This window comes from Neodiprion lecontei, chromosome 3, assembly GCF_021901455.1.
Source record: "Neodiprion lecontei isolate iyNeoLeco1 chromosome 3, iyNeoLeco1.1, whole genome shotgun sequence".
Lineage (NCBI taxonomy): Eukaryota > Metazoa > Arthropoda > Insecta > Hymenoptera > Diprionidae > Neodiprion > Neodiprion lecontei.
In genome coordinates, this window is record NC_060262.1 from 33,422,725 (window position 1) to 33,448,526 (window position 25,802).

A 25,802-nucleotide genomic window follows, 5' to 3' on the forward strand; every position below is an offset into this window, starting at 1 on the left:
AATTCCGGTGAATCTTCCCCTTGGAAATCGTGAATTTCCACTAGTTCGTACGTAAAGTGTCATCTGCTCCGGTGGACTATGGCAGGGACGTCGCCGCCGATGTCAAACCCCGAAATAGAAGGGTAGTGATATACGGATGGGTTATTTTTAGACGCGAAGGGTCTGTTCGCCTGGAAAAGCAGGGTTCCCCCGATTTTGCGTGATCAGCGGCACTACGGACTGCACTAAAAGAAGGGGACGGGAAACGCTCGACCTGCCGATGGTGCCTTGCTAACGATTTTCCGGCAACATCGAGTGATCAAACGTTAGACGAGTAGGTACGCTAAATAATATCGTGAGAAACTAACAAAACTGTCCATTAAACGCCGGTGAACAAATAAACTCTGTCATACGGTGAGCAGCGAGTTAACGATCGATGCATGGTCCGGACGAAAGGGTAAATTTTCATCAGATTTCTTTATCGAATTCTGTACAATTATATCGATGGTCGGTAGCGCGATGATGATTTTATATTTTACACACCCCTAAATTACGTATCATGGAACGCAGTTTCGGAACTTCGTGCGGAATGCGGTGTATGGAAATTTGGGGATCAACTCTAAAACTACTCGGATCTTGAGTGTCGGTTAAAGGAAACGCCGCGATGGGGTTTGATCGAGGTATTAGAACGTAATATGCGTGAGTACGAGGCGCTATTTCGCTTGATATTCGGATCACGTGTTGCCCATACACACGTGCCTCTATCGGGTGCTCCGCGCTGTAATTTACTCGAGCAGGTGTGCGACGTGGCTTGTTAGACCGAACCGAATTAAGTTCACCTGCCGTGCGGAAAAAAAAACCAGTTCAATTTACAGAGCGGTATAATTCACCCCCGACGACAGAACGTGGCGAGTTTTCGGTTGAAGATAAAAATCTTTCGCTGAAAATGAAGCGTTTTTCACGTATTCCCTGAACGCGAATGCAATATTATATCGCAGCGGTGAAGGATTTTCGCGTCTTCGGTTTAGCTGTATCGCTGTGCAGAGAGTAGGAGTTTCTTTATACGTACGTATAAATTATTCTACAGATATGTAACGCGTTTAGCTTGTTGGAGTTTGCTGACACGGCATGAATTTTAAATCGGAATTTTGTGTACTTCGAACTTGGTTTCAAAGAGGACTCTTTTTCCTGCGAATGCGAGAGCTTTCGAGGCATGAAATTGATCTGACAACCAGGGGCCGCGGAAATAAAAATAACGATAATAATGTGTGGAGGCAAAAAAAACGAGGGTAGAAAAAAGAATGTTTTACGTTTCTTCTGTGCGCGGTTGTGCGATATTGGGGCGTGCTTTGGAAAGTTAGAATCTGAAAATCCAGACGGTTCGCGAGAATCGCGGATAATAAAAGTATTTTGAAATAAAGCTCATACTTCCTGTGCGAATACCGGTGAATACGGGATGGAATAAAACCGGATGTAACGTACCGCGCGTACTGACCGAGTTGACGTTTTTAATACCACGTTTTTCTCGCAGCTTTTTTCGGAACACTTTTTTTTCAACCCACTGCCGGTGAATCGGGAAAACAATTTCGGGATATGGATTTTTGACATGAGCAGGTGCAGGCGCGTGATTTCGGACATCGTTCCGGCAAACAGCCTCGTGTATTCACAATTTACGTTACGCGTGTTCACTAAGCGGACCGTAAAACTTCGAAACGATGAACAAAACGTCTCCGGGTGTAAGTTAATACAGCTCGAGTCTAGCCGCACTTCCATCCCTTATATTATTGTAATCTTATGCGCCGGGAGAAAGCCCTTTGCGAATTTAAGCTCGGAGCTTATGTTGCATTACGGGTAATCCCCGTGGGCTAGTCCTGAATCCCAGAACGTTTGCACTGAGGTTCGCGTTCCTCGAATTAATGTTTCGCTTCAGGTTGATGCAATCCTACACGGCTACCCGGTGTATGGAAAACAGCAACTCGCCGATGTTTGCTTAGGTTTGCAACGTTCTAAACAGACCGCTCAGACAAACAAACCCTCGCAAGAACAAGCCTGCCAATATTTGACGTTGATTGTTACCGCATTTACATCATCGTCGTCCACAGCTACTCGATCATTCGGATCAATACATCAACACTCCTGCAAACATCTTGAATGAGTTTTCTAATAACGTGCAACTTATGAAAATTATTTATTACTACTACCCGTCCAACGCATCGTTGTTTCATCCATTAGCAAATAGCTTGCAGATTGAAAATATTCCAATACTAACGAAGAATTTGGATGAAACTGTGCAAAATTTTTGCCGACATATCAAAATATTTTTATAAATGTTTCTACTTAGTCCGGGAATATTTTGTTCAAAAATGTTCTTCGGTAATTAATTTTAAACGGAAGAAGATATTGATTGGGTTGAAAATTTTCTTCAGCGAAAAAATTATTTTTCTTCTTTCGTGGAAAGACGAGAAATTTCACTTCAAACCTAGATCCACATAGGAATTCGGGGTTCTGTATCTATTTAAGGGTGTCGTCGTGTTCGAAAAGTGGTTGAACAATAAATTGGCAAAAGTTCAAGGACGAGGATTCGAACTAGGAGTTCTTCAGCCACTCTTTCTTATGTTTATACGAATATGCCCGTACAGGTGGGAAATCGATTCGAATGAAACCGCAGATAAAATGAATAAAACGAATGTCAGAAAATGACTACAACCCTATTATCGTCACTATTATAACCCTTTTTCTCTCCAGTTTTCTCCGACTGCACACTGCATCGCTATACCTATAATATATACTCTGCTAGAATACTAAGTGTGAGCCGAAGATTGATATAGGAAAATATCGACAGCTTCTCCTAATTGGTTTTTTTTTACAGGAGTATAAGTAATGAATGAAAACCTGAACCGAAAGGGTTTTCATTCGGTTCCGCACGATGAAGGAAACTTTCTCATGCAATCTGCACTTCCTACTAATTTTACCACGCGTTGTTTTGACCGAACCTGCGTAAATGAAATCTAAAAAAAAAGAAAAAAAATCCTCACGTTGATGAAGGTACAGTAAATATCTCTTGCAATTGCCGGTGCAGTAAGGATCGACCAGGATAATTTATTTTTGTTTTATGTGATATAAAAAGTAATCAAAAAAATGTTGAGGGCTTCAGACAATCTCGATCCGCTTCATGCTCAGTTTCAAAGGCTTACATGGGTAGCGAAATGTGGCATTAGACTTCAAATAACGGGAATATTTATAGCCTAAGGGATGAACTTGCGTACTAAACTTGTTTGTACAACGGACGTCAAAGAGAAACGAGGGAATTTCAGGGTCTTCGTTGATTCACGTGCCTCTATAATGCGGATGATTAGACGTTCAGCTAAACGCCTATTCCGAATCTCGCATACCCACGGAAAATCAATTTAACGAATAACATATATAATGGTATCGTGTAGGAAATCAATTATAATACAGCGTAAAGGGAACCAGTCGGTTAACATATCCAAGGGAAAAGGAACAGCTGTTGTACATATTCGAGGTTTCATTACCGGGCAGAAAAATAAAAATCGAGCCACTTATTGGCTGGTAGAAAGGAGATAATCTCACAATGTTTCAAATTTTCATTATCTTTCTCCGAATTATCGGATCGCAATAACACGAGGGGGTGTATTTTTATAACTCGGCGAGAATCGGAGCGTAGTAAGAGGGAAAAAGAGGAAGAGCGAGGTGTTGTGCGAGAGCCTGGAAGAGAAGCCAGTGAGGAATTTGAGGTGAACTGACGTTGTAATTTATTTCGCCGATATTATCATGGCTTCGATTATATGCCACCCTGCCATTTTCCTTACCCAGTCTAATTTCCCAGAGTGCCGACCGTTTTATCACCAACCACCGGCAGCTTCTTTGATTCTTGATAATAAAAATGTGGGCTGAAATTGGAAGATCAGGCGTCGGGGAAAACGACCTCGCCAGATGTCTTTAAGTACTGCCGAAGGCTTCGGCACTTTTTCTTATATTCTTTTCTATTTCACGAGACCTCTTCGCTGCTCCATTCGAATATTTTCAACCCAATTACCAACGTAATATCTTGGCCGGTAATAATGATTATAATGATAATGATAATGATATTTAGGTTAACGCGTAATCACGCTGCACCCGTTGCGGCGCTCATTCATATTGACAATCTGCTCAGTTTCTTCCGAGCAAACTTTTGCCAACTTTCCCGGAGTAAAAATTAGTCACGCGACTCAATCTCATATTTAAAGGAGGCTGGTCGGCCGAAAAACGAGCCTTTTTATTAAATTCGTCAACAGTTCGCACATCCGATATATGTTTTCTGTGTCACAAATTTCTCTTGAAAAATTCGAAAGTGGGAAGCACTGAAAATATAAATTAAAGTTTCGATACCGAAGCTTAGTTTCGAATCGGTTGAAAACGGTAAAAAATATAATTTATTTTCTACAAAGTGACCATAGCAAATTTCTTTGTCTTCTGCCGTCAATTCAATACTGCGATTTTTTTTTCATCTTAATTAATATCGAGTTAAAAAATTGAGTATTTAACAATGTCAACGTAATAAAAAAAAAAGAAAATTATGTTTGAACTTGTAGAAAATATAGTATATTAAATTAAATGAGCCATCGTAAAGTGAAATCGAACGAATCTATAAAATTGTTAATCATTTTGACGCAATCTGAAAAGAACCATCGATAGCCAAAATTTTTAAAGAGATCTTCACAGCTTATGTAAATGTATAATAATTTTACGAATACTCGACGTACAAATACAACTTGTAATAAGATTAATAAAAAGTTTCAATTTTCAGCCAACCAACCTACTTAATTAATCCTGAGCTGCATCAATTTCCAAAAGAATTTCCACCGGGCTGCAATATAAAATATGCAAGCTTTAATCAGCTCGCGCTATTCGCACAAGTTCGCCAACTTTTTTTCCTCTGGAATTATTTTGCCACAAGAGTCAACGTCTTACGCGCATCTCGCCTCAAATTTTTGGCACCTAGTCTCTGCCTCAAGCAAGTGAAAATAATGTACATTTATTTCAAAATGTATTCGCTTCCTGTATTGCTTGCTAACATCGTCACAGCAGGCGTAAAAAATTATTCCATTCCATCAAACTTCTGTTTCTGTATAATCTTTCTTATCTTTTTCAGGAATATGTGGGGCCGAGCAAACATGGGAGTCGTCGTCCTGTTCTTGGTCGTCCTCTGCGCCATTGCTAATGCGGAAGGTAAGTGGCACAACGATCATAGAATGGGGTGATTTTTTTCCTTGTATTGTGGCTTTTTTTGTCCAATTAAAACGGATTGATTTCCCGTCCAAAAAGTGATCGACAAGCCCTTGATCCGAGTCTGACGTGGAGCAAATTTTCACGTGTGCAAATTGAATTTCCTGCTATTCCGAAAAGGCCACCATTATCTTTCGTATATCCTGGTCTATTTCGGCGCGCAAGATTGATTGACCCGTTTTATATACGTATATATATATGTATATATATATCTGTACACATGTATGTGTGCATCGAAATTGGCGAAATATACGAAAAATAAGCGGCAAACCGTCAATCATAGAGATAGTTATCCTTTTCAGGAATTGTGACTCGGATACTCGCCAAATTGGGCACGAAAGACTTTTCCTCACGAGAGAACACAACATGTCGCCGAAAGGATGTGCTAGCTAAATTTGCGAACGTGACGCGATTCACAAACGCGTCTTATGTACCACTCAGATCCTATTTTCCGGGCAAACGTTTCGAGACTCCAAATGCAACTTGTACTCGCGCAAGCTTTTTCCACGTTATTAAAAAGCTTCACGAACAATCCCGCTGAGCGGATGAGCCGATGATCCGACCGCGTCCAGGATCACTTTATTTTCACCCCTGATATAGTGTCATGTTAATTCACTACAGAACGTGACGAGGAAATTTCGCCAAGATAATTACGTCACGTGTTCCGGGGTGATTGTTTCACTTCCGCGTGTCGAAGGCATATACGAGTCTGTTGGTTCTTTATGATATGTGCAAAAGGTGGTAGAAATGGTGAAAGCGAGCCTCGATCGATGGTTGAAATACGGCATGTTTGTCCCTGGACAAAGTTTTTTCTTGGAAATAACAACGGAAATAAGAATAATTGTAACGAGACGCTGCAAAGGTATAATTTACTTTTTAATAATGGCGATATTTCGTCTTTGAGTCTCAGTGTCGGTATATCTTCTGAAAATATTCTGGTGTTCTCGCTGAAATTCTTGAATTCTTCTGCCGAACAGACACGACGAATTTCTTTCTCCTTTGAGATAAAAGAAACGAGCAGCTGGTATTCATTCGAGCCAGACAGAGTCTCCTCTGCGAAATAGCGAGTATCGCATCGTCTGATGAATGAGAAAAAGAAGGAAGAAGCGAAGCGCGGCCCTCGCAATCAGAACTTCGTCTCTGCACCGCGTCGTTTACACTCTGGAGAACTTGCTCGCTTGTATAACCTAGCATTTTCACGTACAGGCATCCCGCGTACGGTACAAATATGTCTGTGTATAAAATTATCGAGAAATTCAATTTCAATATTGAATATCGCGACGAGAGGCAAGGAAATCCGATGCGCGGTAATCAGATTTAAAATCCTTTTCCTCTTGAAAATGAGAATTTAGTGCCTGCAGTGATGAGGAAATAAGTCGAATCCTTGCCCATAGATGTTTTCTCGTACTTTAAACTCCTTGACAGTTATTATAGAATTGGACAATATTATTTTTTGTCCCCTGATTTCTCGTCACATTAATCTTGGTAACTTGAGCCTCATCAGGGAAGAGCTTTTCGTTCTATTCAATATCAAAAGTGTATCAAGTGTTGTGGAAAACTTTCAAGGCATTGTGAAGGAAAATTCATTAGTGAAATTTGGTGCGTTACGAAACGAGTCCTAAAATTTTCAATGGATGATACTATACAAGATTTCCCGAGGAACAAAGTTCTGCGATAAAAAATCACGCGTGAAGAATGTTACAATTTATTTCAGTGTAAGAGATAAATCTTCGAAAAGTTTGTTGGGCGTAATATTTTTTTCTCCAAAGCCTGGCACTTGAACCTGAAAATTGTAGGGGACTGATCTTTTTTATTTTTACATCTCATAATATTATCAAGTTTCTAGTCAGCTTTTACACAATTTCAGTGAGGTTTCTCTTTAATTAACGCAAAAATTTCAGTCCTCGAACTTTCGACCACAACTGTTCCTCGCCTTTTCGGTTCTTCCCTCCGGTGATTAGGCTCAGGAATTTCTTGAAATTGGAAAACTCTTTCGAGACCGTGAAATTCGCACGGTACGTAGGAAGGTTAATTTGGAATATGAGAATTGCAAAACAAAAAGCCCCTTTTATCCGAGAAAAAACAAGCTGGTTGAAAGTCTGTCTGGTGATTTCCGATCGGTTGCTTCATTGGTGCGCTAACTATTGTTTTCCCTTAGATATCATCAGCTGAGAATATCGGTTGCGAAATCGTTAACCGGCAGAATGCGTGTATATACATATAATTCGATTACCGAATATTTATGATATTCAATGAGAGAGAGAGCAAAGCAATATTTTTGAATAGATTGTGCATTAACTGGTTATTTTGAACTTATAATACTGCACCCGTGGCTTTTGTGACTGTAAATTTGTTTAAATCGGATGTTCGAAACGGTTATAAATATTAAATGAAATTGAGCCCAACGTCGCGTCATCGGAGGAGTTTTTGCTTTCTTGTAGCAGCGTCAGTTCCGCCGTTGGAGAAATCGCTTAAATATAAGCGTCAAAAGATTCGCCCGAGTCTCGACTCGCAAAGTTTTTGACATAATATTATGCAGAGTGCGGACTTGCCGTGTGAGAACTTTAAATCTTGTTAATTATTTCTAGCGGTAATTTACCCTCCGCAATTTTCCTCTCGCTCACTGGCGCAATGCGTAGATCTATACCAACGAACCTCTTGATTGGATCGCGAAACAAGTGCAGTAAAAAGTGTAAAAAGCTTTTTCCTGAGCGCAGTCGTGATTTAATTTCCTGGGATCACGATTCGGTTTCACCTCTCAAGCATAATCTAAACTTTCCTGCTTTAAAAGGTACGGCTGCTGCTCCTGAAACAATCCAACGATGTACTTTTGCTTGATTGGAATTCGTGAGATACGTGTGCGATTTTCTTTCCAAACTTACGAGAGACCAAAAATCTTCATCATCCGAAGACACGATGATTTTTTTGCTTGTCATTTTTGGCTGAGTTTCAAAATTTTCTTCCTATTATGGCAAATATAGACGATAATATTAACTGTATAAAAATTTTTATCGCGATTTCCTCCACTGTAGTGAAAGTTGTTTGTTTTCGAAGAAGAACGGTGCCTTGTGAAGAAAATTTGGACCATGAAGTGTACCTTAAACTTTACGAATACCAACTGGTTTTACTGATAAAGGGACCTATATGTGCTTTCACGAATCGATCACGTAGCATGTGGTTTTTGATATTTGAACAGCGCGTATCGAGCGTGTATTCGGGGATTTATAAAACACTGAAGAAAAGTCAATATTCGCATCCGCTGGTAATTAATCAGTTTCCGTGAGATACAGCGGAGGTTTCGCCGTAGGCGTTCGACTTTCGACCCCGTGAATAATAGCAGTACACGTGAATACAGCCTGCAGTATACATGTTATATACGTATGTAGTGTATACAGTATATTTCACAACTCTTGTGAAAAGTTCCCGGGGAGGAACAGCCCGTAGAACCCCGGGGGGCAAACAAAGTTCAAGTAGAACTTGATTCGAGTTTGAGAATTGTTTCCGAGGTAGCTGCTTGCATGCTTAGAGAAGAGGGCGTTGAAATTTTACGCGGGGTAAGACTTTCAATTTCAAAATTTCGTCCAAGCCTCGGTTTTGAGAAAAAAAGAAAAAAAAACAAATTGATAGCCAATTCAATGAAAAGGTTGCTTTAGAATGATAGCTAATACAAATAATTTAGTCAACATAAATTTTGTCTGGGTTGAAAAGCGTTGGTCTACAAGTTGGCACGGAATACCCTGTATATTTTACCACACTGTGCAGATAAACATCGGGTCGCACAATTCGGTCGTTCAATTACAATTTACTCCGCCTCGTGTTGCCTCCACACACGGATTCATGTACCCCAATTTATCATTAGTGTGAACACGCAGCATTTCATTCTCCCCCTTTTTCCTCGAGCAGTGATGTATCGCCTCTATTCGTTAGGCTTTCGGGAATTTTACGGGTATGCAGGGCCTTCGACCTGTGTCAAGATGGTCCTTAATACGAAAAAGCAGAGGACGAAAGAAAACAGCCAGACTCTTTATTTCCGCACCTTTTTCTACCAACGTCTCTCCCAATGTCGAGAACAGGTGTTAAAACACGAAAAGAAAACGCCTTGTTTATTTTGCGTTAGTTATTCGACCGACTCTTAAATAACTGTATAAGAATCGATGATTTGTTTTTCACACGACATCGGAACAGAACTTTTATTGAACTGGCATATAAAGAAAGAATTATTTGATGTTACCAAAAACGTGACGCGAAAAATGTATCAAAATTGATTTAAAAAAAGCTATCAAAACAATAAATTAGCTTATTGAGCGTAATCGCATTTATAATCGATGCATCATTTTTTTTCTGGCGTATTCGGTAAACGCGACAAATTTTTTGCCGTGTGTGACTTCGAGAAGGCAGAAAGAGCGATGGCGGCGGGTATGGGATAAACCTACGATCCAGATCTCCAGAGAAATATGTTGCGCCCGATCCTTAAAGTCGCTGTTACGCTCGGGAGGATTTTATTTCCGTGAGTAAGGGAAAGCCGGCGTGATTCTAAAGCGCGGATGTCACGAGCGCTATCGCTGGGATGTTGAAATTGCGTAAACTCATCCCTGAAGAAAAACAGGACATGCGGTGGAATGTACCGAAATTGGTTGGCTGCTGAGATGTCTGGAATCGAAACCGCGCCGCGTTGTTTCGCTTTAGGTACTCGAGCCCACGCAGACGTTCGATTTTCCACCTCCGTACCTATATTCCCAGTTTCGAGGGAAGAATTGCACTTTTGAAGTGAAAGCCTCGAATAAATCGCCGTCCCGTCTTGAAACAAAATTTCCTTTGTCATTCTGTTTTCTCTGTCTCCTCTGGTTTTATTTCGAACGTAGGGTAGATTCGAGAAGAACTCGGCGTTATTCACCACGCGATGAAAAAATATTGACTTATACTTCCGCAGAGTGAATATATTTCAAGCGAAATTCTCTCGCAAGGTTTGAAAATTCCAATTTTATATACCTCTGTTTAACAGATGTAAATTTCGTATTGACACACGATTTTATTCCGTTTTCGGCGGCGGCTTGCAATAAATTTTCTTATCCTGCGCTAAACGATTGCCGAATTTTTTAATTCACCAAGTCTTGATTCAAGCTACGAATTTTAAACGCCGAATAAAACTCCTCGAGCTTTTCGAGTTCACGCATTCAGCGCGTTTAACTGTCACCCTTTTATCCGTCGTGTTACAACGTCTGCTGTTTTCTTGCATCGACAGCACGTGTCAGCGGGATCCATCCATTCCTCGGTATTTCACTTCCGCAGTACGAATAAAATGGAATCGAAAATTCACACGGTTTTTTTTTCGCACCGCCTTTTCTCCACCCTTCTAAACGCCGAGGGATGTTCTGTCAATTTGCAGTGATGAAAAAGAGGATAAATCATACGTACTCAAATCACCGTTAAACTTTTGCAGTGAAGCACGTTTTTCTTGCCGACGTTAATTAGCGTCAACTCATGCGTCATATTCTAATATTCGGAATTCGGTTTTAATGGTCGATCTGCCAAAAGATGGCAGCTGCTCTCGTCTGGAAAGATTCTTGGGTTGATAGTAGATTTTTTCTAAAGTCACGAAGCTAAGGAACGACAAGATTGATTCGCACGACAGAACAACTTGTCGGTCGCTTTTTTTTTTTTATTTAACCATCCATGCAGGTACGAAACAGAGGGAATAAATGCACTTGCGCTACATTTATATACTAATATACTTGCACGTAAGTATACGAAGTATATAGAAATACCGTTACATGTGCATAAAATAATCTGAAAAAGCCAATAATTCTTCAAGTAGTATCTATTTTCTTTGCCCATTCATCTGAAGTATGGAAATAACGACTACGCGATTTTTTTAATCCGTTATATGGGTGCAATTTGACTGCTCGCACAAATATACGCGAAGCTAAAAAACATAAACTAGACCGTGTAATTACTCACGTTTAGAGGTTCCACATACCGAGTTGATAGTTGGGTATACTTGACTTGACGGTATCAATTAATTAAGTGCGCGGTAATTAGGTCTGCGGGGTCCCTAAACTGACAAATAGCCGAAAGCAATTAGAGGTAACGTGAGTCTCGGCTGGGTTTCAGCTCGGAGCAAAAGTTGTACAGTGAGTCGGTCGGTGCCGTGCACCAGATTATCTCTAAATTAGCTTAATTAGTGAAAGACTGTCATTTTGACCTGCAGGGAGCTAATTCGCGGGAAGCAGCTTTCGGGCGGACATTAAATAATGTGGCAAAATATCGAGATCCGCGTCGCTGCGATAAAGTGATAGAATTTATTTTTCCTTCGTGACGAGGAGACGGTTTGTTTCTTCAACTTCTGTGTCTCATCAGGCTTAATGCTGATAATTACATTACGACTTATAATAGAAACAAAAGACCCTCTGCTGTCTCGAAAGGCTTTCCTCGATCAATGAACTGCCTGCAAAGGGGCGTAAATTTTTATCTCCCGACGTGGAAAATGAATAGATGAAAATTATTGTTGTTGCAAGGGTGGGACGAGGACAGCAGCGAAGGCACCGGAGTAATAATCTGCTTTCCTTTTTTCTTTCAGGTCGTTTTTTCTTTGTCCTTTTTAAATTAATTATTCTTATTTTTAATTATCGGTAGGAAACTTTTAAGGCTTAATTATTTATAGAGGTTCTAACGAACGCAGGGAAAAACTGATCTAATTTATTTTATCAATCTCTTTTCGCTCGGAACCTACCGTCGATCAGCCATTTTCAAAGTAATTTCTCTTCCTCCGCTGTCGAGCTTCTCCGATCGTTTATTAACGAATTCACGCACCGTCGAAATAATTCATTAATCACGAAGATGTTTAGATTTTTGAAGAAAAACATGAACCGCGGAGCAAATCAACGGTATCGAATCGATAACTTGTATCTATATTTGTTCGAGACAGAACTCGTTGAGAAAGTAACGCTACACGTCTGTAATTCTTGCTCGTTTTATTTTCCCTTCGAGGAAAATTAGAAACTTTTATCCTCCCCTTTTTCGCTTCTGCGTATCGAACAATAACGCTTGTCTAAATACACTCGGTAAACTTCAATCTAAAAGGATTTCTTCGCATCAGGCGTAAATTTTCATCTTTTCTTCTTCAGGTTTCGCAGAGACGAAACAATCAGTCGGTATTATTTATTTGCCGGGCTAAGCCTCGTCTGATTTAACATTGAGTTCTATCACTGATCCGTTGTATGTCTTATAACATTACGTTTAATCGTCTCCTTCAACAGCCAACAACTCTTTGTGATAATGCGAAAATCACAGGTATTTCAATGCGGGTAAAATCAATACAGATTCAAAATGGTGGTGCCATATACAGTATCTATGAATTTCCCCGATTACGAACTTCCCCTTTAACCGCCGTGTTCATTTCGATTTGCATAATTAGGGAGTTTGAATCTCGGAGTGGATCAGGTATAACTTGATATCCTTTCAGCGGACAAATATTTATCGTTAGAAAATAAATTTTCTCTCTGTTTCTCTCTTGAGTAAAGCTCAATTTCGCGTTTATCTCTACGTTGAATAAATCGCAACCGAATAAACAACTTGTAGAGCTTCGTTGAAGAAAAATCACGCTTTACACGAGGTAAACTTCACTCTGAAACAATTTCCACAATTCCTGATACGATCAGGTCGCAGTATTCCGTCCGCCTTTAGCGTAAGCTGCCTTTATTTTTGTCCTCACGATATTAAAATGCTTATTTTCTAAAAATAATCAAGCGTAATATGCCTCACAAAAAATCGGTCGTGACCAGATTTACGTTGATTATTTTATTTGATCGAGAGGAATCTCTTTAAAAAAAAAATATTTGCCCACAAAACACATGGGAATTCGGCCCCCTTCACCCGAAATGATCACGAGCTGCTTACGCACGTTCCTAACAATGCGTCTGACCGAACGCCTATTCCCACTACTTACGAATCACTGCCAACGAGATTCGACCGACGACCGGGCGATTTTCTCGTTTGGGTTCGAATAACCGTTTCATCCGTCTTCTTGATTGGGCAATGAAATCCCAGAAGCGTTCACTCCTTGATTCGTAATTATATGTAACAAGGAAGGCCGAGTATTTGTAGAATTCTCAGCGCCGGTAGGTAGGTGGAATAAATTATTTTTCCGAATCAATCGTATTTGAAAAATATCGGGTATATAATTAACACCAGCATGAACCTTATAAGGTCGTATATCACGTATTGATTATTACGTTTTTTTTTTTTTTTTTGAGGTACAAAAATTGTGCATTACAATTTCAACGGATCAAGAATTTCGGCAACAAGCTTTCGACGAAAAAGCGAAGCATCAAAATCTTCAGTTCCAAACGTTGAATTTTTCTTCGTTTTCCATTCGATGATTCAGAATCTCGTTCATGACTTGGTATTCACTGTGTTCGCGCCAAGTTGAACCAGGCGTTTAAAAGTTGGAGCAATCTTATCATCGACAAGCTAATTCTGAGTCGGGAGAAAAGCTAATCTCAACTTATCCTACAGCCGTGAGTGTATTAAAACTGACTGCCGAACAAAGTTTTATAAGGGAACAAATGTAGTTGTACCTATAGCCTGCGGAAAAGTTTCTCTTTGTTATATATACGCGTCGCGAAGTATTTAATGTTTAAAAAAAGTAACCAGCCAGCTGCTGCACGAGCAGTGTGAAAATTTGTTGGAAACTTTGCGAGGTGAATAATAAAAACTGGACAATAGAAATTATAGAGTACAAAGAATTTATAAAAATGGATACAATTTTGCGCACACCTGAATATAAAATAATTCTCCCAACTTGGGTATAGTTGTTGAATTACAGAGATATATATCGGCTGATTTCCCCGCTGCTTAGGTAAACGACGATATAGCATGCAGACGCGGTTCTCTGCACTTTGATTATATCTAGATTTCCCGCCGGGAAAAAAAAAGGCTCGTCCCATTCGTCGCCGGCTGCATATCCACTACACTACACAGCAGACCAGACGCGGCCACAAACTGAAAATCCCAGACCTGCTGCAGGTGCATCGATCGATTCCACCCCCGCGACCCAAAACAATCCAAGCCGTCTGTGCAGCCACATTAAAAAAACATTCATTACCATCAGACGATGGAACATCCACTCGCCCCGCCTCCCTGCTGCTGTTGTTCCGAAGAGAAATGGGGAAAAAAATATATGCGAAAAAACAACGAATGAGAAAAAGAGAGAGGGAGAAATCTAAGGATAGCTTGCAGACTATTTATACCTATATATATATAATACATCTGTGTGTGTGTGTGTGTGTGTGTATGTAGTTGCTTCGAGCAACGTTGATACTGCGTAGATATAGCTATTCACCGTTTCTTGCTCTCCCTGGTCTGACTGGCCCCATGCCAAAGTGGGAATTGCTGTTTGCGCCGAACAAACTACCTCCGGCTAACCTGCCCCCTGCAGGGATGTGCCATGATCTATTGTCGGGTGGTTTTTGCATTTTTCTTATTTTTACATTCTTATTTTCAATTTTTACCCCACGCCGAAACATATGAAGAAGTACTTACGACCTGAAGGTTCGTGCTCTCCCTTCAATTTTCACGCGAATGGTGATACGGTGGTTGAAGAAGTTATGGAAATTTATGTGTACTGTACGTAATTGGAATTTAATAAATTTCGGACAGGTTCCATTTGACTCCAAAATAATGACGTTTTAGGTTTAGCTGCTGATGGTAGTTTTCAAAGACAGTTAAAGACGAATAAGATCCATATTTTGAATTGATTACATGATAGGAATATTGTTTCCGTCGTGTTCATCGACATTTTCTTGTTTTTTTTTTTTCCCGACTGATGATTCAGAATGTGATTCAGATCTCATGTATCATTATAAGTATAAACGTAAGAGATCGAAAATCAGAAGAACATCACAATTGATATCTTTCGCGTTAAAGCTCGCAGAGAAACGAGTTCAGCAACATACGGATACAAAGAAAAGAAAAATCGTAAAAAACGAGCATGACCAGACAAGGACATAAAGAACCTGAGCCTGATTTGGTCCGCCGATCTGTTCGACACGAAGCTAATATGGCCGGGATTCTGCTTCCTACTAACCCAACGCTTGTTGTAAGCACATGCAGAGATAAAACAAACGCTGCGCCCGCGATCTCGCAGAGAGTCGTGAAAAACGACAGACAAAAGCTCTGCGAGCGTGCTGGAAAATACATAAACAAGGCATTGCGGGCTATTGTGAATTACAACCCAGGTACACAGGTCAGGGCTTAAGGGTAGTTTATGTTGATGCTTGTTTCTTTTTTTTCTACGTATGCAGGACTCGATGCGGCACTAGCTTATCCGAATTTAAATTTAAAATTTTCCCTCGAAACGTATGTACTTCGGTTTTTATACTCCGTTAGACAAGCTCGCCGCCATCTGCCACCCTGCTTACTTTCTAGCCGATTAACTTCGTATTATACTTTCACCTCGGGGGAAATTTTACTCGTGACGGACGTTGACTTTATTATACACCCGTGGCGCGTTGAAACTCGGAACGTTGACGCTGATCGACGTCGCCTTTCAACCGGGAATCGCTTCGATGATCATCCAGCATTTTCTGCAAAGTCTGTACGACCGGTGCAACAGATTTAATTCAGGATCAAAGAATCCACTTTGTCAAATCCCAACGGTAATTCTTACCGTCGAATCACACCAAAAATTTGATCACTTCAAGGGGGTTGTTTCAACGAATGAATACTGATCGACGAATCAAGGAGACTGCGGCAAATAATTAGTATCATTAAATTCGGACCCGAGAATTAACATTTTATTCCAGGAGCTTGAAAGTCAAGAAATTCAATAACTATGCGTCCGTTAAAAAATGTTCTTCGTTTTCTGATCGATAACGGATAAGTTTCAATGAACCAGACTAAGTACCCAAAGTGTTAATTTTACAGTAAATTCAACCATCTGTTTATATTTCTCTAATTGTACATATTGTATACCTAGTGAAAGATGAAGAGAGCGAAGCTAGGTGTGTCTCAAAATGAACTACCAGTTCACCAAACGAACTGACGCTATTAATTTCCGCGAAGGAAAGAGCAATTTAATACCTACGCTTTTGTCCCACGTAAAGCCCCTTCGTTGTACTTGCGTTGAAAAGTCGGCCAGCGGTCAAGAGGAGGACCTTTCGGACGGTTGAGATCCCTCAGGCAGATTACGGGCGGCAATTAACCCTGTAGGTACAACTTTTCGCTCAGAAGCGTGCTTTACTGTCAAAAGTCGAAGAAGAAAAATCACCCGTTTGATGAGAAATAGTGTTAAAATTTTTACAGAGAAATTCGATGATCTTCTCCGCTCGCCAATTAACGTCCGATAAAATTTGAGCCATAATGCGAATTACAGGCGGCGGAGTTTCTACAGGAATTAATTTTCAGCGTCAAGCGGACATTCGTCGAAAATAAGGCGACCTGGCAGCTTTGAAAATGGCCATCTGTACCCCGCCTATCGCTTCATGTGTGGCCTGTGCCTCCGGACGCTTTCGTAACCCCTATAAAAGCCATTTCCTTCCAAAGTACCGGAAGGGAAGGACGAAAAAGGGGAAACCGCGGAGAGAAGGCGGTCGTCGCGTTTATGAAGTGGGCGAGGCCCGGGAGATTGAGACGGTTGCACTTTGCGCGGTAATATCAACCCTGGAAAAAAGACTGATAACACTTCTTCTCTTTCGATGGCGTGCCATTAAGCCGCCAAAACTGAAAGACGGTTCGCATTATTACCCTGGACGTCGGAATGGAGTCGAAAAATTTAAGAGTCTGGTTGAGAGAATCCGGCATAAAGGAGTGAGATTTTTCGGAAAATCGAATTCGGTTAAGGACCAATCGAGCTGGTCACGTGACGGGAAAATTTGCCGCACTTTTTTCTTCCATTCAGAGGAGAGTACTAATTGGCGAACGTTTTGCCGGATAGTGCCTCGGCTGGAATTCAATTTCAGCTTATTAATTTTCATCGTGTGTGTAATAAGTACCCGCTCCGCCTTTGTTATACGAAAAAAAAAAAAAAAAAAAAAAAAGAAAAAAAGCCACACTTTATCGTGAAAACGAGGACAAAGCGCTTGTCTCCTCGTCGAGTTTCCTGAATACGTTTTATACTCGAAGCGAGGTACGGCTTCCGCCGGCCAAGTGCACGGGATTAGATAACATAAGAGGTGCTTATAAAAAATATAGGGCAATCAATCGGATCACGTGGAAGGATCTGCAGACTGACTCGCGGTGCAAGGGGCATTATATACGGCGAAACAACCGATAGCAAGACATCCTTGAAACCAAGGGAGCTTCGATCATAGCTGGAAGGATGCTGCGAGGTTCCGAAAAACGCGGCGGGTATCGAGAAGCTCTCGGATCCTCTTAACTGACGAGGAATTTATCCTCGAACAGAGCTTGCGAACGATTCCTGATGTATGGGCTCGAAGCGTATCGAGAGACGCAGTATTACCTGTCCATCCATCGGATCGCGCGGCACAAAATCGTTCGACTTGTTCGGAGCAGCGAGATGTTAGCCCGGGGTAGTCGAGTCTATCTCCGATCATTTCGATCGCCGTGTCTCAAGATCAGAGACTAAGAGATTACGAGGTCTCGACGGGAGGCGAGGCGAGGAATCGAAGACGGAGGATGGCTGGAAGGAGAGTCGGGGGAAAGAGATGAACCGCGGGCGGAAATAGATGGAGCGGAAGTGAGGAAAAGGCGAGTAACGACAGACCGACACGTGGCGGGGATCCGGGAGATACTTCCGATGCTTTCATGCGGGAACCGGATGTTGCGGGGAGCAAAGTCCACGATGCGAATGGGCTCTCGACGAATTGGAGCAGCAACGGATGATGGCTTCCACTTCCCGCTTTTCCACTTTACACTTCTCAGCTCACGGTGAACAATGAAGCCGCGGGCTGCAGCCTGCCGGAAGGCGAGAGCTTGCGAAATAGATAAGACTACGGCAGCGGAAATAATCGAAATCCGGTTAACGGTTAAGCGTCGACACTCTCGCCGCTTCGCGATTCCTTCGTAAGTGTAATCCGCGGATCGAAAGAGACGAACCTCTCCACTCTGGTCTCACCTTGGGTTTTTATCGTCAAAAAAATGGCCGAATTTCTGCTGGAACGAAGTTCTGCTTCATTTTTCCGACGTCCAAACTCTCGGACGCGAGTTGAGTTTCGAAACTTGGGCTATTTCGACGGGGACTTTTATCCATCGGGAACTTTGTTTACCCGGCAATATCTAAGCTCCGAAGAGACAGATACCGCTTACCCTCGTTCCGGAGAATCACGAAGGTCACCGTGTAGTTTACCCTGCGGTATATCCAAGAATCGTTCGAATATCGGGTCGGAATTGAGGAAATTTAGGAAAATTCATATCGTCGTGAATCGATTAAAATAATCGCGAATGGTACCTTTAATTGCTGCGTTCTTTCTTATCCGAGTCCCGCGAGCAAATTTCATTGCCTGAAAGTTGACAATCAAAGATCAGGGCGCAGAGTATGGAGTTGATCGAATTACGATCACGAGTATATATTGCGTATTCAAACAGCGGCGCGGAAACCGCGGACCGGATTTGGCAACCAGCCTCAGCAGCGTAGAAATTTATTCAGGACAGGAAGAGTAAATATAGTGAGTATAGTAGATTTGATCCGGTTCCCAGCTCTTAATAACGATTCATGTCTTCCACGAGTGGATCACGAGTTACCAGAATCATGGACTCGAATATCTAAGCTGAACAGTTTCCAAAATTAACAGTAATAATTTATCTCCGAGCACTGCCTAACGGGGATGAATTAAATGTTGACTACGCGCTGCCACTGCTCATAAACTTCCCTTCGCGAATTTTGCCAGCAGCAGCTCCGATCGTATAACTGTACGCAGTTAAACGGGCAGAAGTTTGCCGAATCAACGACGGTGGGCATTAAAGTAAATTAATCATTTAACCGGATACCGTGCCAAATGAAGTAGGTGCAACGATGTAACGCGATTTCGCACGGTTATAATTTGGCGATGCGGATTTCAGCCACTCGGTATCTGCAGCTTTCGAGAACGCGAAAACGACGGAGGGCTGCGAATTTGCGAGACAGCCTGCCGGGGCTGTAAATATTAATTACTCGTTAAGAGTGAATAGCCCGACGGCTTTTGACTTCTCGTTAAACGTCCAAACTACTTACATCTGTGCGCCTAATTACTTCGCCCTTTTCGCACCTACTGAAACGGTTGTGAGGCAATAGTGACGCAGTTGGTGCGAGGCGGTATTTAAACTCTGGCGAATTAATGACTGCTAATTTTGCAAAGCCTCGTTCGATCTCGCCTTGTCGTTTATACTTCGTGCGGGAAAATTGTACCTCATTTTGTTTACGTTCGCTTGAACGAAACACGAGATGTTTTAACTATCCATAAAAGATTCGTCGTGATATTGTCAATTCAAATTTTAACGAAGCCAATGTAAAGATCGAGTGATGTAGGGACGGTGAAAATTGCTCTTTTGCTGCTGACCGCTGGGCATCTGCGTGTGTAAAAAAACTTGATTAAAAGTGGGTAGCGGAGTAACGAATAATAAATTCAATACCTTTTCCAATCAGTTCCCAACAGCAGGGCAGGTTGACAAATCAACGCAGGAATTTGATCGCATTTATAATTGAATGTAACGATTCAAATACTCGTTTTCATTTGTTTAAAATATCTTCTTTCTCCTCCATTATTTTTCATTATTTTTATTTTGCGTGATTCGATAGCAATTTCATTATGGTATATGCATATATGTACAGTCTATACGCATATATGTATATATCGTATAACCCAGTCGCAGGTTGGCCGTTGAATAGAAAAACAACAATTATTCCGCATGAATATCGCGCTGATTGCTTTATTTGTTCCGGTTGTATACAACAGCATTTTAATGTTTGCTCTCCACGTGAAAACACGCCCAAACAACACGGCTGAGCTGTGTTTAAATTATAGTATCGTTATTTGTAGCCGTGCGTCGACCGCGCGATGCACGGCTTTCAAAGCAATGACCACGTTATGGGGTGTACTTTCATTAACTTTGAAAAACATTTTTTATATGTAATCCACGCGAACGGTGATTATGTGAATATTCATGCAGGCACGAATAATCCTCCCGTCTTACAGATCATCGCTGGAAATTCCCATGGAAATTACTTCACGGTTAAAGTTTGACGACGATAACGATCAAGATCACGTTAAAATTAGAAAAAGTTTCAGTTCGTTATTCTCCCCTCGTTGCACGTTGCGATACTTCCCGACACCACGAGTCGCATATTTGAACCATTTCTGCGAAAGCTCCTACATATTTATTTTCGTCCGACCCCTTTGAAAACCCGTCATTTCATGCATGTAAATCAGGCGCGAAGTAACGCGATTCGGACCCATTCGGAAGCGGGCGAACATGCATGAAATGACGCGTTTCAAAAGGGTCGGACAAAAAGTATGGTGTGCACCAAGGGCGAAAAGCGACTTGACTCGTGTGATCGTCGCCCTGAATCGCTCGAGCGGCTAGCTTCGCGCTCTTTAAAATCGCCTCCTTTCCACTCTTGATACACAATGTACTATTATTACCTGTAGATAATAAAGAGAATCGAGCTACCGGGTAAATGGAATTTTTCAAGCTCAAAGCACTGACCGGAGGGGAAATAATTCAAAACTCCCGAGGTTAACGGAAGAAAAAAAATTGTCACGAGCAAACTGTAACTATGTAATATTTCGACGGGTTTCTATTCACTCGGGACGACCAAACGTGTGGATACTGTCTGTAATGGGTGAATAAACAAAAGTTCAAAGGTCGTGTGAAATTATTCAAGAGTTGTACGCGACATCGATCGAACGTGTTCAAGTTCCAGGCAAATCTTTTCTAAAACTTTGAATGTAACGTCGAACTTTCAACGGGCATGTCTTAATATTATATAAAGCATGCGTGCGATATGCGTATACAGTGATCTAAGATGAGGCTTTTTTCGAATTCGGTACAATTCCAAGGCAAAACTCCGCGATCACTCTTCCCCTGCACCCTAGGGTTTGAAAACTCGGCAATTCGCAACGATTCCTAGCTCAGTCCGAGCAGTTTTGAAATTCTTTTTCACCCCGGTTGACTCCGTTCAGGCAGGTCGTTACGCCAGCTCAACAGCGTTTCGGCAGCGTGTGAGTTACACGAGTTAATGAGAATAACGAGTTCGGAAAAGTTTCAGCCCCGAAATATAAGCAATTAATTTTTCACACTCCCCCGCAGAGTGTCAGCTAACTGTTATTAAACGTCTGGGCGTCTCAGTGCAATGTTGTAAATTCTTCCTCTACTTGCAGGTTCTCCGCATTCCGAGTTGACTGACTCTCGCGATGTTCTCCCGCCGTTGGTATGTGAATAACCATTACTTGAAGCAATTTGCAGCCTTGAATTTTCCTCGTGCTCATTCCGATGCCCGGAATCGCATTTTACTCGGAATGAAAACCCCAACTGCTTAGTCGATACGCCGATTTTGTCAATTCGGTGACGACCCAAGCCTACTGGGTGTAATTCGCACACGAGGACCAATCAATCCAGCTTAGCAAGAGTAAAATCAAAATTCTCACCTGATTCATTCCCTGAATAAGTCACTGCGGTAATTACCGACACTGCGTAATGAAAGTTTCGTTGAGCATTTGACGAGGCCATTTGATTTTCCAACAGAGGATTCTACGTGCGGATATATTAGCAATCCGTCTCGGATATACTTTCGCAGTGAAACAAAACTTTTTTCCGAAACATTTTACGGGTTTTCACTTTCCAACCATCGATCTTATAGTTCGCATTACGCCTCACTTCAACTCCGTCGTCAAATATTTACCGGGAATACTGAACCCTGCATGTAACTAGATATAATTGGATCAGTAACTATAACTCCGTGATACTCATAATTATTTCATTCCTACTCCTCCATTGTACGAATGAACTTTGCCTGTCCAACCAAGACAGTGATTGGAAATTTGATTTTAATTCTATTATTATTATCATACAATTTGGAATAGCAGTAATAATCAGGAAATCGAAGTAATTGGTAAGAAAAAAACGAAATACCGTCAACAAAATTATGCAGGCTCTACACCGGTACAGGTTTTTTCTCCCATCGAGGAACAGAGCACAATACCGTCTAGGAATGTTTAATTTAGTAAATTGACTCGCGTATCGGTTGTCCGAAGGTGAAAAAGGTTTTCGGCAGAGTTTCGGAACTCGGATTCTCTACGAGTTGTCGGCGCGCGGACAGCGGAGAATAGAAAAGCGTTCATTTGATCGGGCTTTCATTGAAATGCCAGCCGAGTCGGCAATCCTGCGGGATTCAGAGACTCCCGGAGGTGAGCGGGATGGATAAGTAATGGAGGAAAAAAAGGAGAGAATCCCTCCCTCTACCGGTTCCAGGCGAATCTTTTGCCCCTTCAATCCGCCCTCGCAATCATCCCGACACCCGAACGATTGTCGGATCGATCTTGAAGCGAAATTTTCAAACAGAAATCGATCGATAAAGCCGAAGTGACTTTCTCCGTTGTAAATACAGCCTAGAGCGGTTCATGGAGCAGAATTTCACGGCAGTCCGTAACTAATTCTCATACAATACGTAGCTATCTATAACTAGACCACGAGACGTCGTTCAACTTTGATAACAGGCGTCATGCCGCCCGCCTTGCTAAGATCGTAATCTAGTTTCCCCCGCATAAGTTCGAGCTAGCTTTTAGGGAATGAGGAGAACGCTATCTTCCTGAACTCATTGGACAAACCATATGCCACCTTAACCGACCAATGCGCGTTCCTACGTCTCTCCATGGCTGAAAACCGGTATTTATCCCACCAAATTCACCCACGTTATATAATTATACAGTGTGATTCGCTGCTGTTTTATCTCGTTTACATAACGATATAATTAGCATAATACCGGTTATACAGTAAATTCCTATAACTCTGCTATCTTGGTGAGCTATCTTTTCATTTGGGTAAGCATAATTCAGTCTTGTTCATGGCTCCTCAAGGCGGAAAGAAACATTTCCGCAAAGTTTCTTAGCGCACAATGCGTCCGGCAATCATTCGTAATTACACTTTACGATTCATTAGGTGCGACGGATGTTTCTGCAGAGACTGAGGCGGTCCTCGACAAGGCCGTTGCGTGGCTTTGGGGAAAACGAGACAAGGATGCCGGTTGGGGTAACGAGACTCAGCGAGTCCTTCTTGCCCTTCGGTTGGCCAACTTGTCCCAGGAGGACGAGGTCCCGCCGCAACCATCGCTGGAACTGCAGCTTAGCGGGAAGCAAATGGAACTGGAAATCGTTCTTCTACTATGGCGGTGAGTCTTCGTCGATTTGATCACCGCTCCGCGACTACCTCAATTACATTCATCGAGCCCCCGAGCCCCTTGTTTCCTGCGTTAATTTGCTCGACCCTGAATTTGGAATTTTGAATACCTACCGCGATGATCTTCGAACCTCTTGAAGGAGGGTGGAATCAAAGATGAAAATGCTTTTTACTTTAATCGCAAATTCTCAATGCAATTCGAATGTTATCACCAGGTAAAGATGGCTCGATTATGACCTTGGGAAAATCATTCCTTTTAGATCAGATCGATGGTTATATCCGACGAAAAAAAGCTTTTCGCCTTTTTCCTCGTTGAAATACACAATCCCCAAGGAAATGAAAGTCCTCCAGACTTACAAGTAATCGATTCTGTTCAGATGTCATCCTGTTACGACAATCGCCATTTTTCTTCCACTATTTCTTGAAATATATATCATTCCTAATTTTTCACGAACCCTTCGAACTTTATTTCAGTTGATAAATAGAATACAACAATATCTCAATTCAAGTTACATGTACTCTACTTACGGTTTATATCGCGGAACAAAAATCTAGCTCGTGTTAAATAAAAATCTTGTTTATGTGTTGATATAAATACCAAAATGTTTTACTTTTACTTCGGTGATACATATATGCAATGCAACTTTGCAGATATTTTTTATCGGCGAAAATCACGATTGCCTTAAGATATTGCACGTCAGATTGTTTTGCGAAACGAGAAAACTAAGCGAATATATATATATATATATATATATATATATATATATATATATAATGCACGTATACCTGCAGACACGGTCGTTTGTCGACGGCTTGAAGAGAGAAGTATCGAAGTTCACCGGCAACTTTCTTGGCGCTCATACGTGGGTCAAACGGAAAGTAGATGGCGCGTAAACCAAAACTCGACATGCCTATACATTATTGTGTGTGTGCATACACATACATACATGTATGCGTGTATAAATGTATACGCGTTCATATTGCTACTGCCAAAGTTAAATTGTCTTCAATACGTCTAGTCCAAGGGGCGTTGCCGACTTTATCACTGCTCTGACTGTAGAATACAGAGTCCCGAGATTCTGCATGTCTCGAATCTCAATGAAGGGAAAAAGCATTTCTATACGTCTTATATCTGGACACACGTGTTCATCGCGGTCGTGTTTAATATTCAAATCAGTTTGTATACACTTCTTGCAACATCATTTACCTGCAGCGGCATGAGCATGGAAGTCACCGAAGAGACGTTCTCTTTTTCAAGTTAAAAATTTTAAAAAAATCGTCGCATTTTCATTAAGCGCGCAGTGTTCAGCTCTGACAAGTTACTAAAAAAGAAACGCAAAATTTCAACGCTGATCGACATTCGCCAAAAAAAAGAAATCGTTTGCTTTTAACATTGTTAAAATACTTTCAAAAAAAGCGTCTAGATAGTCAATTCTTTACCGTAAGTCATCGTGAAACCGATGCCGTGCCGGGGCTTTTTCGGGATGGAAAGATCAGATCCTGTAGGATATACGATAGCTTTCGATATACGATCCACGCCCGCGGATCCTCTTTTAGCATCGCTCGTCCCATTCCATGATCCACATCGTATGCCGGTAGGTATAAGAATAAATAATTCTTGCGATATCCAATCGCGAAAGAAATGCTCACTATTACAGTACTCAGGACAGGTGGTCCATCCTTTCGTATAGTTTACAACATCGCTATTTCCTATTTCTTTGAGAATTTTGTAAAGTCTCAGGGGACCCGCGGGTCTCTCTAAATTTTCGATTCTCCGCCGGGCATTGGTGGTGGGAGTACTTCATACGGGGGAATGTTTGGAATTCGGTCAGGGAACTCTGAAAATGGAAATTCATCAACGAATTTTAACGAATTTTAGTGTCGCTGTAGTCCTTTTAACAAATTCCGCGACCTCTGTTCGGCCATGTTTATTCCACAAGTGGCAATTCTGCTTCGATGTTTAACGATCTCATTTTTCGTGCTTCTTGTAAAGAGAATACGATCTAACGATCTAACAAACACGCTTAAATCACTCACATTTTATTCCCAGCGGTGTAAACTTTCTTTTTATTGATGAACTTTAGACAGTGAACTATAGGCGAATTGTTCCAGAGATACAGTGTTGTGAGTTTTTTAATTCCAACAGTATTTCGTTTACAACGAGGACGAATGGAAAGTACGAATACGGTTTAATTGCAAAATCGCAATTT

At 41.4% G+C, this 25,802-nt stretch overlaps 1 protein-coding gene across 1 annotated transcript in view; it reads left to right on the forward strand.

Moving 5' to 3' along the window:
* The window catches only part of LOC107221082 (uncharacterized protein CG3556), a 48,408-nt gene that overhangs the window by 18,849 nt on the left and 3,757 nt on the right, over window positions 1-25,802 (forward strand). The window contains exons 2-3 of the mRNA XM_046733751.1: window positions 5,132-5,208; window positions 23,356-23,584. Coding sequence (XP_046589707.1) covers window positions 5,136-5,208; window positions 23,356-23,584 — 302 coding nt within the window. The 5' untranslated portion in view covers window positions 5,132-5,135. The remainder of the gene's footprint in view (window positions 1-5,131; window positions 5,209-23,355; window positions 23,585-25,802) is intronic.